Consider the following 18881-nt stretch of genomic DNA (forward strand, 5'->3'; position numbering starts at 1 on the left):
AAACCGGTGGCTCTGTCACTAGTCGCCCCATGCTGTCACCAGGCAGAAACTCACCTATAGGAAACAAGAGAATGATCCGGACCCGCGTCAGCGCAGTCCAAGGAAACCGGTGCCTCTGTCACTAGTCGCACCATGCTGTCACCAGGCAAAAGCTCACCTATAGGAAACAAGAGAATGATCCGGACCCGCGTCAGCGCAGTCCGTGTAAACCGGTGGCTCTGTCACTAGTCGCACCATGCTGTCACCAGGCAAAAGCTCACCTATAGGAAACAAGAGAATGATCCGGACCCGCGTCAGCGCAGTCCAAGGAAACCGGTGGCTCTGTCACTAGTCACACCATGCTGTCACCAGGCAAAAGCTCACCTATAGGAAACAAGAGAATGATCCGGACCCGCGTCAGCGCAGTCCGAGGAAACCGGTGCCTCTGTCACTAGTCGCACCAAACTCGCCGTCACGATGTTCGGGGAAACAGATGGCTTGATCGTCAGCCGCAGCTGGAATGCAACCAATCCGTTTAGCGCAAGGAACACACCGAACTCGCCGTTGCGTCATTCGGAGCGATGACTGTATTCCCAAAGACCGCTTAAGAGGCGGGGGAAAAACAGCCAACCCGGAGCGCTTGCATAACGGGTTCGCAGGCTGAATTCCCAAAGACCGCTTAAGCAGCGGGGGAGAACAGCCAACCCGTATAGTGCAAGGAACACGCCGAACTCGCCGTCGCGATGTTCGGTGAATCGGGTGGTTTGTCACCAAGCTAAAGCTGGAATTAAACCAACCCATATTGTGCAAGGAGCACGCCGAATTCGCCGTCGCAAAGTTCGGGGACAGGTGGCCATGTCACCGACCGCGCCTCAGCACGATCGGGAAGCCGCACACCTGTTTAGCACACGGGACACACCGAAATCGCCGTCGCGAAATTCAGGGAACCCGTGTGCTAAATCACCAGCCACACCTTGCTGTGACTGGGAAAAGAAAAACAAAAAGCCGACTTCAAACTAAAAGAAACCAAACCAAACGAAACAGGGACAAAGGCACGACAACCTGCAGTTGCACAGTGCCTGCTTAAATAAGCTGCCTCTAATTTAAGGCCTTTGTTTCAGAGGATCTGTAATTCCTGCGACGCCGGGAGACAAGGTGAGTTACCCCCAATGCCGCAGGAAACCTTACAAAAAGGAGGATTTTTAAGTGTCCGTCCTGCGTTGCGTGAATGGAGGACTGACAGCTGAAAAGCCGGACTGTCCGGCCACCCTACATGGCGTTGGTAAGATGGCAGACGTAGTACGTACGAGGTTGCTTACTGCATTACCGGTCAAGCAGTGTATACTGCCTCTAATCTAGTTTGCACCTAGTAAGTGTGCGATTTCGGACGCAGACTTAGACTTTGATTTGATGAGGGAGATCTACAGATGCTTTCTTGGACTTCACGGCTTGTTTTTTCCCCTGACAGTGCAGTATAAATGTATTGTGGGAAATCATGGGCGCTTATAGACCCGAGTGTGCCTTTCCAAATTCTGTCCAATCAGACTCCAACGGAGTTCTAAACACGTTAGGATTATTAGAGCAATCATGAGCACAGTCTGTAGTGTCACAGCAAAGGGTCTGAATACTTTTGTGAATAAGGTCTGTTTATAAATTTTTTAAATAACAAAACACATTACAACCTTTTCACTATAATAACAGGTAGGTGTGATGTTCTATGTTACATAATGGGCAACATATTCATTCAGAAATCATTTGTGTGTATTCAGGAGGGTTTAATGGTGCAGGTGTTTATGACAACAGCTGGATTTTATCAGAAACCCCGAACTCAAAAGTGGACATAAACACACAAACACTGGATCTGTGTAAAATGTTCATGTCCCGCTACTGTGGACTGGGTAAGTGTAACTCATGTAATTATTTGGTTAAACAAACACACACACATCTTATACATTTGTTCTTTGGTTATTTTGTCAGCTACAGAGGATATACATATACTGACTGTAGCCCATCTGTAGCTCTTTACACTTTGTTACATCTTCTATTATACTGATCAATAGAAAGACCCCCACTGACCAGATGATGGTCCAGATGGTGGTGGACAATTCTCAGCACTACACTCACACTCTCTATTTCCTCGGCTGCTCCTGTTAGGGGTGCAGTTTTTACACCCGGATGCCCTTCCTGACACAAACCTCCCTATTAATCCGGGCTTCAGACCAGCACTACAATGCACTGGTTTATGCATCCTAGCAGCTAGGTACCTATAGAACAATTCAGTGTTTCCAATTAGCCTGGCTGCATGTTTTTGAACTGTGGGAGGAAACACACGCAGACACGGGGAGAACATGCAAACTCCGCACAGAGATAACCTGGACAACTCCACCTGGGGATCAAACCAGGACCTTCTTGCTGTGAGGTGACAGTGCTACCCACTTAGCCACACAACACTACACTCACACTAACATGGTAAAAACAATAGTTTTTTTAGATGCAGCAGTGTTGTTGGGGTTTCTAAATACTTTACAAGCTAAATTTAAGTCAAAATCAGAAAGCTATAACATTAGGATTCTGGTCACTAGGGGAAGTGAGCAATTGAATCTACATTTACATTTAATCTACATTTAAAAGCTCAGAACTGGGGCACTTGAATGGTGCGGCATTCACTAGCACACCAGCTGACATCTTAAACTCACGAGTTCGAATCTCAGTTCTAGAGATTTAGTTCTAAATGGGCATAAAAGGTTTTCTCAGAACTGAAGCAATTACGACCTCTGCTGGCTGATCGATGTCGCTTTGTGACTCTTCAAGCAAAATATGGATCTCCATAAGAACTCGTCTGGTGCAGGTGAAAAGAAGCGGTTGGCTACTGATGATGTGTTAGTCACAGCTCTACTTGATCAGGAGTGGAGGTCAGCAGCAGTAACAGGAAAGCAGAAAGTGCAGCTGGTAATTGGATATGACTAAATCGGAAGGAACTAGAGTGGGGTAGATAAAAAAAAAGCTCAGAGCTAAAGATCAGATGAAATATTTTGTTAATTTCTTTCAGATAGGACTGCTGCTGTGGTGAAAGCTTTACAACTAGCAGCTAGCTGGACATGGGGGACCACCTACAACTTCTTGTACAACATGGAAGGTAAGAAACCTAATGTTGTGTCGGTACAGATATATGTAATGTAATTGTTTATGCTGTAAATGCAACCTTATTTTTAGCCAATTATGCTGTACAATCTAACACACCTAATTCAGTCGTCTAACTGCTAACACAGGAGCTAAATGCAGTCTTAGACAAACAAACAACCAAAGGTAATGGACAAAACAGCAAATACATCATGATATATTATTATGAGGGAACTAATTGTTGTCATTTACCCCTAGAACTTTATTACCTTGGCAGTGGTTGCTTAGCAGTTAGGTTACTGGACCTGATCAGAAGGATGAGGGTCTATGCCCTGTCATCCTAACCCTCCTAGCCATTAGTTGCTTGGATTGTTAGGTTTTCACTGTTTTTCCCTCATATGCCTTAACTGGAATGTTGTAACTTCTCTAAGCAGAGAATATTAAAGATTTTTAAGAGACGTAGGAGGTGGAGATCTACGACTGCACTCAAAACAAGCTAAATCTATGTTCATTTCACAATTTGCGGAATCATCTTAATCTTAGAAAAAGATGATTTACTGTATATATGATGTTATGCTTGAATATCTGAACAGTGAAGGACGTGCCCAGACCTCTCCTGAAATCAAGGACGAGACAGTACAAGGACGCTGGGCTTTTACTGAACTCATCATACATATCAGTGCTGAGAAAAGAACGAAACATTGACCTCATCATTTCCCTGGACTTCAGTGATGGAGATCCGTTTGAGGTAACACCTACACATGTAGACTTTTATTATTAATACCATGCCATGCTAGTACAGCACTTCTTCTCCTTCCAACGTGACCAGCAGGGTTAAATCTGCGGTATGTAGTTTTGATGTCTTCACTGCTAGAAATGTATTATTGCAAATAACTTGTGGAAGAAAGTTTTGTGATGTTGGCTGTGCTGTGGATTAATCTAATGGGTGGGAGTGGCTCATTAGTAAACTTTTTAAGCAAATTAAAACAGTGGGTTCAAACCTCTGATTAAGGCCAGTTAGTTTAAGCTAACGGCTGGGCGGTTGTAGCCTAGTGGTTAAGGTACTGGTCCAGGAATCAGAAGGTTGCTGGTTTAAGCCTCGCCACTGCCAGATTGCCACTGTTGGGCCCTTGAGCAAGGCCCTTAACCCTGATTGCTTAGACTGTATATTGTCACAGTAATGTAAGTTACTTTGGATAAAGGCGTCTGCTAAATAGAATAGATGCTAAATAGAATAAATGCTGAAAATGTAAATGTTTCACTGCAAACTGACCACCAATCATAAGGTTTAGTGAGGCTAGTAAAAACATGACTATTTTTTATTTAATTTAGCCAACAGGTTTGACTATCTGCTGAATTTTCCTTTCTTTTGGAGGTACAAAAATGATGTAAAATCTTTTTAATTTCTTCGGAAGACTCACATTCATCCTAGATTATGTTTACATTTGTTACATTACAATTATGACTGAACATGATTTAAGCAATTAAGGGTTAAGGTCTTTACTCAAAGGCCCAACAGTGGCAACTTGGCAGTGGTGGGGCTTTAATTGACAACCTCCTGATTATTAGTCCAGTACCCTAACCACTGATCTACCACTGCCCTCCAGTGGTACATTAAACCAACAGTATATCAGTGTGTTTAAAAATAGAAAGGAAGCATTATTAAATAAAAGTTTATTTTATTCTACAGACAGTGGAGAAAGCTGCTAAAATGTGTGAAGGTCTGAACGTTTCTTTTCCTAAAGTCCACATACCTGAAGATCGAACTCAACCGCGGGACTTCTACGTGTGTAAAGGCTACAGCAAAGCTCCCACTGTGATCCACATCCCCCTGTTCAACACTGTCAACTGTCCAGGTAAATACACAGTCCACTCCACAAGCTTTTTCAGTTTAGTTCACTAGTACAGAAAGATTTCCAGTGTTTTCACTTACACCTGCAACACACTCCAAAGAAGTTGACGCACCCCATTTCATAATGGATGTTGCTGTTTGAATTCTTTACTGATAAGAGTCCATATTAAGAATGGAGAGTGGAGAGATTTTGACAGTGAAATAAATGTTAACAAATGATTTTTCAGCAAGTGAGATTTGTAATTCACCTGTGCAGGCTGGCAACACCAGCCCAAAGTATAGTATTCTCAGTGACCAGGGAAGTCTGCAGAATTATCCCATGCCCTCAGCATTTTTTCAACCACTGCCACCAGTGCTTGTAGATCACCCGACCAGGCCTTGGTCATTAACAACTGAAGCCTCAGTTAATTATATGTTCATAGTTCCTGGTCTTAAATCTGTTAAGAATTAGTATATATTCATTCCTATATTCCTTTTTAATTAAATACCTATGAAAGGCAGCTTGAAAATCACTGCTTTCTGCCTTTGAGTGCAGTTCACCTATACTGTCCCAATGATTTTGATTTAAATGGGTTTGTAGAATCTAAAAACACTTTTTACAAATAAAAAAAGCTCTTTTAGGTTTACTTTTCTAAAATAATAATAATAAATAGCACTGTAGTGCACAGTACGTTCGTCTAGGTTTCTGGTATAATGTTTTACATCTGGTTTTGGTAGATGGAAAAATGTAACAAAACCACCTTGTGCTTAAAGTTTAGTAATTCTATCAGAAAACGTAAGAAACGTCAGTTCATTATCCCCCTTTTTGAGTGAACTGCTCCACCTGGGAACTAAACCCTGGACCTTCTTGCTGTGATCTGACAGTGCTACCCACCAAGCCACCACCAATTCCATTCCTTTGTCCAAAGATTGTGCACAAAAGTCGTTTCTGCTAACAGTACAGTTTGGATTTAGTACAAAGCTGTTCATAACTATTCCAATAGATGGAGCTCAATAACATAAAAGAAAATTGTGACACCACTATGAATTCAAATTCACCTGTGGCGCCTTAAATACCTAACTTAACTAATTATTTACTTAATTACACTTTTATAATCTGACAGATCTCGAAATATTTCACTTAAACCCATATTATAATCACTCAAAACATAAACATACCTGAGAGAAGTAGAAGTTAGCTCACACAGATAATACAGCTCTCTCTCTCTCTCTCTCTCACTGCCTACTGATAGCCGAGAAGCTAACTGAGCTAAACATCATCACCTTTTAATACACAATCGACGTAAAATCGTTACAGCTTTATTAAAACACATATATATCTCTAACATTACAATATACACGCGTAGTTTAAACAAGACATAAGGCTTTTATGAACTTATTAAGACATTTATTTGACATTTCTTACCTATACAAATATCAACAAAGCTTTTCACAAAAAGCCCGGGAAACAGCCTGAGGTAATTGTAGGTGTAACGGTTATAATGGTTATAACGGTCACATCACCACAGGGAACCAAACATTAATATAGGAGTAAATCTCAAACTATTTAACTATTAATAAATAATTATTCTGTGGCATCACATAGATGATCATAACAAAGGTTTAAGGTTCACATCACAAACATCTCACAATTAATATTTTGGCATAATAATGAAATGTGTTTATATTTATGTCAGACATCCCAAGTTGCAAAAACTCATTTCCGGGAGGTACTTAGTGCACTAGACAGTATATTAAACAATTCATTTATGTTCCCTACACAGTGCTCTAGATTGTATATTTGATCATAGATTTGTTCGCTACATAGTGCACTAGACAGTATATTAGATATGAATTCATGTTCGCTACATAGTGCACTAGACAGTATATTAGATATGAATTCATGTTCCCTACATAGTGCACTAGACAGTATATTAGATATGAATTCATGTTCGCTACATAGTGCACTAGACAGTATATTAGATATGAATTCATGTTCCCTACATAGTGCACTAGACAGTATATTAGATATGAATTCATGTTCCCTACATAGTGCACTAGACAGTATATTAGACAATTGATTTATGTTCCCTACACAGTGTGCTAGATTGTATATCAGCAATAAGCCACGAGAGGCCGTGCGTTACTGTGATTTTAGCACGTGGATGACGTTTTTGGCACGACGTGAAGCGGAGTGCCTAAAACTTCTTTCCTGTGCTAAAATCATAACAGTAACGTACGGTCTCGAGTGGCTTATTGCTTTTATAAAACGCCGGTCAACATAAAATACAATAAATACAACAATGTTTCATTCATAAATGTATTTATTGTGTATAAACTTACAATAACGCATTCTTCCACAACGCAAAATAGTTCGATTAACAGTGTTGCTAGGCAACATGAGGGCAAAAATAACATTAAGTTTTTCTATTCAGTGGCGTATTAATATGGAATGATGTGAGGTGGTCACAGGTGTGCGTTTATCGGGGATTTTACAACGGCTTCGAACGCGGCTCAGCCAATCAGATTTTAGGACCGGAACTATCCGTTTTATAAAACAGAATTAATATGCGATCGGGAAAAGTCTGTGTCTCCTGCGTGCGTGCGTGCGTGCGCGCGCGTGCGTGTGTGTGCGCACCCTTCGCCGTTCGTTCTAGATTCCGGGAGATTTTATCTGACTTTCGGGAGACTTGGGATGTCTGTTATGTAAAAATTATCCCAGTTACACAAGTAAGCAAACCCAATGAAAATAGAGAGAGCTAATGCTAACACATTTCCCACATTGTTTGTTTATTAGGATTTTAACGTCATGTTTTACACTTTGGTTACATTCATGACAGGAACGGTAGTTACATGTTACACAAGATTCATCAGTTCACAATTTTATATCAAACACAATCTTGGACAATTTAGTGTCTCCAATTCACCTCACTTGCTCGTCTTTGGACTGTGGGAGGAAACCAGAGCACCCGGAGTAAACCCACGCAGACACGGGGAGAACGGACCGCCCCACCTGGGGATCGAACCCAGGACCTTCTTCCTGTTAGGCGACAGTGCTACCCACTTAGCCACCGTGCCGCCCTACATTTCCCACAAACACACACTTAACTTCTATGGAAATATTATATGATGGGTTCTTTGTTTATCTGGCTGTCCTGTGTTGTTGTCAATACATATCAAAAATAATCAGAATAATGTTTGTAATTGTATTTTGTTTTCATCAGGAGCAGTTAAGGAGTGGAAAGAGAAATATCCAACAACAACTATGCATTACACTGCTCCCATGATCTCAGATCTTCTGGAGAAAGCTGCATTAAACATCCGAAACAACAAGAAGAATCTGCTGAACGTGATTAAAGAAATCGTTCAAGAGAAGAAGCAAAACAACGCCTGTAATTAATTAAGAAAGCGTCATTACACATTACACATTATTCATCTTTATTAATAACATTGTGGGTTGTCACTGTGATGTCTTTCTTAGCTAATGGTTAACCACTGCCCCCACTGGGAAAATCAGACCATAACCTCATCTACCTACAGCCACAGTACAAACCACAACCACACGCACCTTCAGAAAATGGTCCCCAGAGGCAGATGAGGCTCTTCAGGACTGTTTTGCCTCCACTGACTGGAGTGTGTTGCAGGAATCATGGGGTGAGGATGTTGAGGGGATCACAAACTGTGTAACGGACTATATTAACTTCTGCACGGACATTGCTGTTCCAACAACAACTGTACGCTGCTATGCTAATAACAAGCCCTGGATAACCAGTGATGTCAAGAACCTCCTGAACAAGAAGAAAAGGGCTTTTAAAAACAAGAACCAGGAGGAGCTAAGGAGCGTACAAAAGGAGCTCAAAGTCTGCTTGCGTGAAGCAAAAGAGTCCTACAGGAGGAAGGTGGAGCGGAAGCTGCAGGAAAATAACATCAGGGAGGTCTGGGATGGTATGAGGACCATTACAGGCTACAAGCAGAGTAATGACAGGGCAACAGATGGTAACGAGGAGAAAGCGAATGAGCTTAACCTCTTCTTCAACCGGTTCGACTGCCCTGTTCCCAAACTTACTGCTGGTGACTGTTCAGTCATCACCCCCTTACCCTCCCCCTGCCTGACGACTACTCCAACCACCACAATCATCACTACTCCTGACGATACAGACGTCACCCCCTCACCCCCTGCCACAGCTACTGATTCACACCTCCCTTGGGAAGTTAACACAGTCCGCCCTTCCCCCCTTCCACCTATCATCACTGCAGACCAGGTCAGAGGTGAACTGAAGAAAATTCGTACCAGGAAATCAGCGGGTCCGGATAAAGTATGTTCAAGACTACTGAAGTCCTGCGCTGCTGAACTAGGTGAACCACTTCAGCACATCTTCAACATGAGTCTGCGACTAGGAAGGGTCCCAACACTCTGGAAGACATCGTGTCTTATCCCTGTGCCCAAAAAGAGGTGTCCGAATGCGCTAAATGACTTTAGACCAATTGCGCTCACCTCGCACATCAGTAAGACCATGGAGCGTCTGCTACTCCGCCTCCTCAGACCCCAAGTACAACACACTGTAGATCCACTACAGTTTGCCTACCTGGAAAAGGTGGGGGTTGAGGATGCCATCACATACCTTCTTCACAGAACCCACTCTCATCTGGACAAGGGATGCAGCGCTGTAAGAATAATGTTTTTTGACTTTTCCAGCGCCTTTAACACCATACAGCTTCTCTTACTCAGAGACAAGCTGACTGGAATGCAAGTGGACCCACACCTTGTAACCTGGATCACTGACTACCTCACTAACACACCAAAATATGTTAGACTGAAGGACTGTACATCAGAGTCAGTGGTCAGCAGCACAGGAGTACCACAGGGGACTGTACTTTCCCCCTTCCTCTTCACACTCTACACATCGGACTTCAGCTACAACTCTGAGACCTGCCACATGCAGAAGTTTTCAGATTACACAGCTATTGTGGGATGTGTCAGGGATGGCCAGGAAGAGGAGTACAGGAACCTGGTGAAAGACTTTGCTGTGTGGTGCAGGGTGAACCATTTGCAGCTAAATGCATCCAAGACAAAGGAGATGGTAGTGGACTTTAGTAGGTCAGGGCAACCCTCACAGCCAATGTCAATCAAGGGGAGTGATGTGGTGGTGGTCAAGACCTACAAATTCCTAGGGGTGCATCTGGATGACAAACTGGACTGGTCAGCTAACACAGACATCTTGTACAGGAAAGGACAGAGCCGGCTCTACTTCCTAAGAAGGCTGAGGTCCTTTAACATCTGCAGGAAACTTCTCCACATGTTTTATTAGTCTGTGGTTGCCAGTGTCCTTTTCTATGCTGTGCTGTGCTGGGGTGGCAGTATTAAGAAGAAGGATGAAGCACAGCTGGACAAACTGATCAGCCGTGCTGGGGCAGTGGTCGGCATTGAACTGGAATCTCTGGTGACTGTGGCTGAAAGGAGGACACTAAGCAAACTTCACTCCATCATGGACAATGTGAACCACCCCCTGCACACTGTTGTTATAAAACAGCGGAGTATGTTCAGTTACAGACTGCTGTCACTGAGCTGCTCCACGGACAGATTAAAAAGGTCATTCGTCCCCAGAGCCATTATTACCCAACAGATACACTGAGTGGAGTTATATGAGGTACAGCTGGTATCATCATAGTGTGGGTGATGTACCAGCTGTACCTCATATAACTCCACTCAGTGTTATCATCATAGTGTGGGTGATGTACCAGCTGTACCTCATATAACTCCACTCAGTGTTATCATCATAGTGTGGGTGATGTACCAGCTGTACCTCATATAACTCCACTCAGTGTTATCATCATAGTGTGGGTGGTGTACCAGCTGTACCTCATATAACTCCACTCAGTGTTATCATCATAGTGTGGGTGGTGTACCAGCTGTACCTCATATAACTCCACTCAGTGTTACCATCATAGTGTGTGTGATGTACCAGCTGTACCTCATATAACTCCTCTCAGTGTTATCATCATAGTGTGGGTGGTGTACCAGCTGTACCTCATATAACTCCACTCAGTGTTATCATCATAGTGTGGGTGATGTACCAGCTGTACCTCATATAACTCCACTCAGTGTTATCATCATAGTGTGGGTGATGTACCAGCTGTACCTCATATAACTCCACTCAGTGTTACCATCATAGTGTGGGTGGTGTACCAGCTGTACCTCATATAACTCCACTCAGTGTTATCATCATAGTGTGGGTGGTGTACCAGCTGTACCTCATATAACTCCACTCAGTGTTATCATCATAGTGTGGGTGATGTACCAGCTTTACCTCATATAACTCCACTCAGTGTTATCATCATAGTGTGGGTGGTGTACCAGCTTTACCTCATATAACTCCTCTCAGTGTTATCATCATAGTGTGGGTGATGTACCAGCTGTACCTCATATAACTCCACTCAGTGTTATCATCATAGTGTGGGTGGTGTACCAGCTTTACCTCATATAACTCCTCTCAGTGTTATCATCATAGTGTGGGTGATGTACCAGCTGTACCTCATATAACTCCACTCAGTGTTATCATCATAGTGTGGGTGATGTACCAGCTTTACCTCATATAACTCCACTCAGTGTTATCATCATAGTGTGGGTGGTGTACCAGCTTTACCTCATATAACTCCTCTCAGTGTTATCATCATAGTGTGGGTGATGTACCAGCTTTACCTCATATAACTCCACTCAGTGTTATCATCATAGTGTGGGTGGTGTACCAGCTTTACCTCATATAACTCCTCTCAGTGTTATCATCATAGTGTGGGTGATGTACCAGCTGTACCTCATATAACTCCACTCAGTGTTATCATCATAGTGTGGGTGGTGTACCAGCTTTACCTCATATAACTCCACTCAGTGTTATCATCATAGTGTGGGTGGTGTACCAGCTTTACCTCATATAACTCCTCTCAGTGTTATCATCATAGTGTGGGTGATGTACCAGCTGTACCTCATATAACTCCACTCAGTGTTATCATCATAGTGTGGGTGATGTACCAGCTGTACCTCATATAACTCCACTCAAGTGTTATCATCATAGTGTGGGTGATGTACCAGCTGTACCTCATATAACTCCACTCAGTGTTATCATCATAGTGTGGGTGATGTACCAGCTGTACCTCATATAACTCCACTCAGTGTTATCATCATAGTGTGGGTGATGTACCAGCTGTACCTCATATAACTCCACTCAGTGTTATCATCATAGTGTGAGTGATGTACCAGCTTTACCTCATATAACTCCTCTCAGTGTTATCATCATAGTGTGGGTGATGTACCAGCTGTACCTCATATAACTCCACTCAAGTGTTATCATCATAGTGTGGGTGTACCAGCTGTACCTCATATAACTCCACTCAAGTGTTATCATCATAGTGTGGGTGATGTACCAGCTGTACCTCATATAACTCCACTCAGTGTTATCATCATAGTGTGGGTGATGTACCAGCTGTACCTCATATAACTCCACTCAGTGTTATCATCATAGTGTGGGTGATGTACCAGCTGTACCTCGTATAACTCCACTCAGTGTTATCATCATAGTGTGGGTGATGTACCAGCTGTACCTCATATAACTCCACTCAGTGTTATCATCATAGTGTGGGTGATGTACCAGCTGTACCTCATATAACTCCACTCAGTGTTATCATCATAGTGTGGGTGATGTACCAGCTGTACCTCATATAACTCCACTCAGTGTTATCATCATAGTGTGGGTGATGTACCAGCTGTACCTCATATAACTCCACTCAGTGTTATCATCATAGTGTGGGTGATGTACCAGCTGTACCTCATATAACTCCACTCAGTGTTATCATCATAGTGTGGGTGATGTACCAGCTGTACCTCATATAACTCCACTCAGTGTTATCATCATAGTGTGGGTGATGTACCAGCTGTACCTCATATAACTCCACTCAGTGTTATCATCATAGTGTGGGTGATGTACCAGCTGTACCTCATATAACTCCACTCAGTGTTATCATCATAGTGTGGGTGATGTACCAGCTGTACCTCATATAACTCCACTCAGTGTTACCATCATAGTGTGGGTGATGTACCAGCTGTACCTCATATAACTCCACTCAGTGTTATCATCATAGTGTGGGTGATGTACCAGCTGTACCTCATATAACTCCACTCAGTGTTACCATCATAGTGTGGGTGATGTACCAGCTGTACCTCATATAACTCCACTCAGTGTTATCATCATAGTGTGGGTGATGTACCAGCTGTACCTCATATAACTCCACTCAGTGTTATCATCATAGTGTGGGTGATGTACCGGCTGTACCTCATATAACTCCACTCAGTGTTACCATCATAGTGTGGGTGGTGTACCAGCTGTACCTCATATAACTCCACTCAGTGTTATCATCATAGTGTGGGTGGTGTACCAGCTGTACCTCATATAACTCCACTCAGTGTTATCATCATAGTGTGGGTGGTGTACCAGCTGTACCTCATATAACTCCACTCAGTGTTATCATCATAGTGTGGGTGATGTACCAGCTGTACCTCATATGTACCTAAGAGTAGGGCTGGGCGATATATCGAGATTTTATAAAATATCGATATATTTTCATACGCGATATAAGATAAGACAATATCGCGTATATCGATATAGATGTTGTGTTCCAGTTAGATCCGACAGTTCGTCTTTCTCTTCTCCCAGTTTGTCTCTGCACATGTTCACCTGCCCCGCCTCTCTCCCTCACTGAACACAACTCGCCCCGCCCCTCTCCCTCACTGCCCCGCCCCTCTCCCTCACTGAACACAACTCGCCCCTCCCCACCGCTTCACCAGTAAGTCCTACAGGCAGCGATAGCATGGAGACGGATAAAGACGTGACAGAAGCTATCGAAGAGGAGCTGCTTAGTAAAAAGAATAATAATGGCTCTTTTTGGAATTATTTGGAGATGGTTCGAATTCAAAGTGTCAGATGAGCAGCAGAATAATGTTTTCTGTAGAGAACGCCGAAAACAAGTCCAGACAAAAGGTTCCAGCTCCGTTTACCTTCATTCGTTTTTCACTTCAAATCCCAAAGTTAAAAAACAAGAAAATGAGTCGTTATTCGTTTCAAAAACCAACACAAGCGCATGCACGTATTTACTTCACATTAAGTGTTGAGAAAGTAATAATAACGTAACGGTGCATCTCCTGTTGTTCTGACTTGTGTTTGTATATGTGATGTGCATGTATAGATATTTGCTCTATCTGTAAAAACAAACATTATGGGGAGTGATTTCTGTACTGGATGTTGTACGTGGTCGTGTTAGTTTATACTGGACGATCGCCCGACGTCCGAAACGTCATTTATTTATTTATCTTCTATTATAGTATTTCTTGTTGTCGGCTAATAAACAACCAAACATTATTAAATTGCATGAACTAACTCTGCAGTAAACAAGGAGCTACAGCAATTAAACAACAAATAAAGCTGTTAAATAATAATAAAGTGCATGAAGAAGAACGCTGATTAAAATGCATGAAATGTGGTAATAGTTACACAGTAACATGAACGATTAGTTCTGCCTGTATTACAGAACTGAGTTCTATACAGTAAAAGAAAATATTAATGTAAATGTTAATGTTGTGGCGACATATACATAAAATAATGTATAAAGTCCAAACATGTGGGGGTGGGGTGGGGGGTTAACGAGGGGTTTACTTTAATGGGGTTTTACTTTTAATGTCACACAAGCTCAGCCGGAAACCGTGTCATTCCAACATCTTCCCTACACACTCGCTCCCTGCGCCCTATAGTACACTTAACATTCTTAAAGGGCCAGACAATATATTTGTAATTCACATTACACGACAGGAGATGCCTTAGAAAACAACTTTTTTTTTCTTAGAATAGCTCTTTTTTTTTTTTTAAGGAAAAATAATTCTTGTGTGAAGCTTCCCCAGCATGAATATTAATAAAAGTGCCTGTAAAAAAATTGGAACATGTAGCTTTGTCTCAGAAGTGTCTTTTTGTTATTACCTTATGGGATAAAATAAGGTAGCCCAGCCCTACCTAAGAGTATCACACATCCCACTACTGCTACTACTGCTACCGCTGCTTCTGTTACTGCTGCTGCTGCTATTGCAGCTGCTGCTTCTACTGCTGTTGCTGTTACTACTGCTATTACTGCAGCTGCTAGTTTTACTGCTGCTACTACTACAGCTGCTACTGCTAGAATACCAACTACGATGGAGCACATTTTCTCACCGTATTCCTTCCAGGTTGAGCACTGTGCTTTCTCATGGATCTCATTAGTGTCACATATGGCGTTCTGCTGCAACATCCTGTTTATCTGCAGTTCAGTGAGATGCTGAATGGGCTGTAGATTTTTACTGTCCAAGATAATAATTTGCCACACGATCCTCGGTTCCATCCTGTTCCTTTCAGCAGATCTCATCTCTGTACCAAATAAGCACAACATACATTTATAACAACACTTACCCACAATGTTTAAACAATAATGTAATCCCTTTCATGACTTCATGAGTTTCAAGGTGAACTGGACCCAATGCAACCCTGACCAGCATAAGTGTTTAATGAAAATGAAAATTTGATGATGATTTAAGTAACCCTGCATGTAATTAAAACATCCAATAGAATATTAGCTACCTATATAATCTACAGTTTATAGTTTTTAAACTGCTATATTTATTAGTAAATTGCTTTAATCAGATTTCACCATGTAACAACTTAATAATAATTAAAATAAATTTGCATAGAACAGACGAGTAACAGAAATGTAATCTGTGGATAAAATGATTGAGTTTGTATAGAATAATGAATCTGACAGAATAGTCATACTGACAGTACTGAATACTGAGAGTTAAAAATTACTCACTGTTACTCTTGATGATGTATCTGTTGTCACTTTCTCCTTTTATAATCTTAGTTTTACTGCTTTCACTGTTTTCCTGCTGAAGAAAAGTTATTATTATAATTAACATAATATTTATTATAAACTAAACCTCTTACACTGCTCTACAGTTTCACCTACAGTGTATCACAAAAGTGAGTACACCCCTCACATTTCTGCAAATATTTCATTATATCTTTTCATGGGACAACACTATAGAAATAAAACTTGGATATAACTTAGAGTAGTCAGTGTACAACTTGTATAGCAGTGTAGATTTACTGTCTTCTGAAAATAATTCAACACACAGCCATTAATGTCTAAATAGCTGCAACATAAGTGAGTACACCCCACAGTGAACATGTCCAAATTGTGCCCAAATGTGTCATATTTTGTGTGACCACCATTATTATCCAGCACTGCCTTAACCCTCCTGGGCATGGAATTCACCAGAGCTGCACAGGTTGCTACTGGAATCCTCTTCCACTCCTCCATGATGACATCACGGAGCTGGTGGATGTTAGACACCTTGAACTCCTCCACCTTCCACTTGAGGATGCGCCACAGGTGCTCAATTGGGTTTAGTCCATCACCTTTACCTTCAGCTTCCTCAGCAAGGCAGTTGTCATCTTGGAGGTTGTGTTTGGGGTCGTTATCCTGTTGGAAAACTGCCATGAGGCCCAGTTTTGGAAGGGAGGGGATCATGCTCTGTTTCAGAATGTCACAGTACATGTTGAAATTCATGTTTCCCTCAATGAACTGCAGCTCCCCAGTGCCAGCAACACTCATGCAGCCCAAGACCCTGATGCTACCACCACCATGCTTGACTGTAGGCAAGATACAGTTGTCTTGGTACTTCTCACCAGGGCGCCGCCACACATGCTGGACACCATCTGAGCCAAACAAGTTTATCTTGGTCTCGTCAGACCACAGGGCATTCCAGTAATCCATGTTCTTGGACTGCTTGTTTTCAGCAAACTGTTTGCTGGCTTTCTTGTGCGTCAGCTTCCTTCTGGGATGACGACCATGCAGACCGAGTTGATGCAGTGTGCGGCGTATGGTCTGAGCACTGACAGGCTGACCTCCCACGTCTTCAACCTCTGCAGCAATGCTGGCAGAACTCATGTGTGTATTTTTTAAAGCCAACCTCTGGATATGACGCCGAACACGTGGACTCAACGTCTTTGGTCGACCCTGGCGAAGCCTGTTCCCGAGTGGAACTTGTCCTGGAAAACCGCTGTATGACCTTGGCCACCATGCTGTAGCTCAGTTTCAGAGTGTTAGCAATCTTCTTATAGCCCAGGCCATCTTTGTGGAGAGCAACAATTCTATTTCTCACATCCTCAGAGAGTTCTTTGCCATGAGGTGCCATGTTGAATATCCAGTGGCCAGTATGAGAGAATTGTACCCAAAACACCAAATTTAACAGCCCTGCTCCCCATTTACACCTGGGACTGTTGTATTTTGTAGTAGTATATGTATGAAATAAAGAAATAACTCAGCAGTATTCTGAACGTTAGTTTACTTTACTCGGCCAACTTCATTCTCCTCTCTTACATACTGTTCCTTCTGCCTGATACACACTGACATCTACTGGCAGGAGCAATCACACAACACAACATATTTCCCTTTTGTAGAAAAAGCACATTACTTGCTACTTGAAAGCTGTAAATAACTTTAACACTTATCAGACACATGTATTTAAACATTTGAATGCTATCAAAACTAAACTCTTGAACCTGGTACCTATCATATACATTGACAGTACTGAAACCGAAATAAGTTTTACCTAAACTTTTTTTTTTTTCACATTTACACCACTTCACTTTTCTTTTACATCACATTACCAGCAATTCACCTTCACAGCATTATTTCAACGTATCCCCCTTTAATTAAACACATAGTCCTTCGCCCAGAATGAAACACGACGAACTCTACTTTGTCGGGTTGTGGACTGAGTGATAGGAAGCAAAGATCCAGATGCTTCAGTATCTTGGGGAAGATAATTATCCTCAGGAAAAGTCAATGCTGGTGGATTAGCAGTGGACAAAGGTGTAGGAGCAAGATGAGCAGCATTCCACACTTTCCCATCAGACAACAGGTAAGTAGCTGCACCATGTTTTGCAACCACTTTATAGGGCTGACTGAATTTGGGATGTCCTTTGTTGACCAGTCCAGGTTTTCGAATGCGAACAAAGGAACCCACTTGAATCTTAGGTGAAGAGGCAGCACGGCGTTTGTCTGTATACTCTTTTGCCTTAGTCTGTTTCCTTAGAACAATGAGCTCCCATGGCTTCTGAGCCTTAGGAGGGACCACAGTAGGCAGATCTCGAACATGAAGCGTTGTGTGGATTGAACGACCATGAAGCAGTTCTGCAGGTGAACATGTAGTAATAGCGTGTGGCGTTGCTCTGTATGTGTGCAGAAAGTCAGTGACAAAAGGCTTCCAGGGCTTTCCCTCAATGTTGGCAGTTTGAAGGCAGTCTTTAAAAACCCTATTAAATCGTTCTATTTCCCCATTTGCTTGAGGATAGTACACAGAGCTTCGGCAATGCTTAATATCCCTTATCGCAAGAAAATGTTCAAACTCTGCAGAAACAAATTGTGGACCGTTATCCGTAACAATCTCACGTGGATTTCCTTCACGACTGAACACAGTAGACAGAAATGCGATAACCGTGGAAGAGTTGACCACAGAAGCAAATGCCACCTCTGGCCATCTACTGTAATAGTCAATAAGCGTCACAGCATAGCGGCAATCATGAGCAGCATGGTGAAAAGGACCCACAATGTCAATTGCAACTTTTTCCCAAGCCGCTGTTGGAGTAGGTACTGGTTGGAGCGGAGCAGCATGACATACAGCAGTCTTATCATGTTGAAGGCATGTAGTGCATGCTTTGATGGCAGCTTCCACTTGTACGTCCATACCAGGCCACCAATAGAGATCCCTTAACCGCTGTTTGGTTCTGACAATTCCTTGATGAGTGACATGTGCCAGTTGAATCAATTTAGGTTGTAAATCCGCAGGGACCACTATACGGTGAGTACCGCGAATGAT

The 18881-nt window shown here is 42.4% G+C and overlaps 1 protein-coding gene across 1 annotated transcript in view; it reads left to right on the top strand.

Annotated features, from left to right (window-relative positions):
- LOC134300125 (NACHT, LRR and PYD domains-containing protein 3-like) overlaps positions 1-8499 on the top strand; it is a 78034-nt gene extending 69535 nt beyond the window's left edge. The window contains exons 18-23 of the mRNA XM_062984791.1: positions 1749-1877; positions 3029-3115; positions 3693-3847; positions 4790-4955; positions 8155-8322; positions 8412-8499. Of these exons, the coding sequence (XP_062840861.1) occupies positions 1749-1877; positions 3029-3115; positions 3693-3847; positions 4790-4955; positions 8155-8322; positions 8412-8422 (716 nt within the window). The 3' untranslated portion in view covers positions 8423-8499. The remainder of the gene's footprint in view (positions 1-1748; positions 1878-3028; positions 3116-3692; positions 3848-4789; positions 4956-8154; positions 8323-8411) is intronic.
- Positions 8500-18881: the final 10382 nt, after the last annotated feature.

The sequence above is a fragment of the Trichomycterus rosablanca genome, chromosome 2 (assembly GCF_030014385.1).
Source record: "Trichomycterus rosablanca isolate fTriRos1 chromosome 2, fTriRos1.hap1, whole genome shotgun sequence".
Lineage (NCBI taxonomy): Eukaryota > Metazoa > Chordata > Actinopteri > Siluriformes > Trichomycteridae > Trichomycterus > Trichomycterus rosablanca.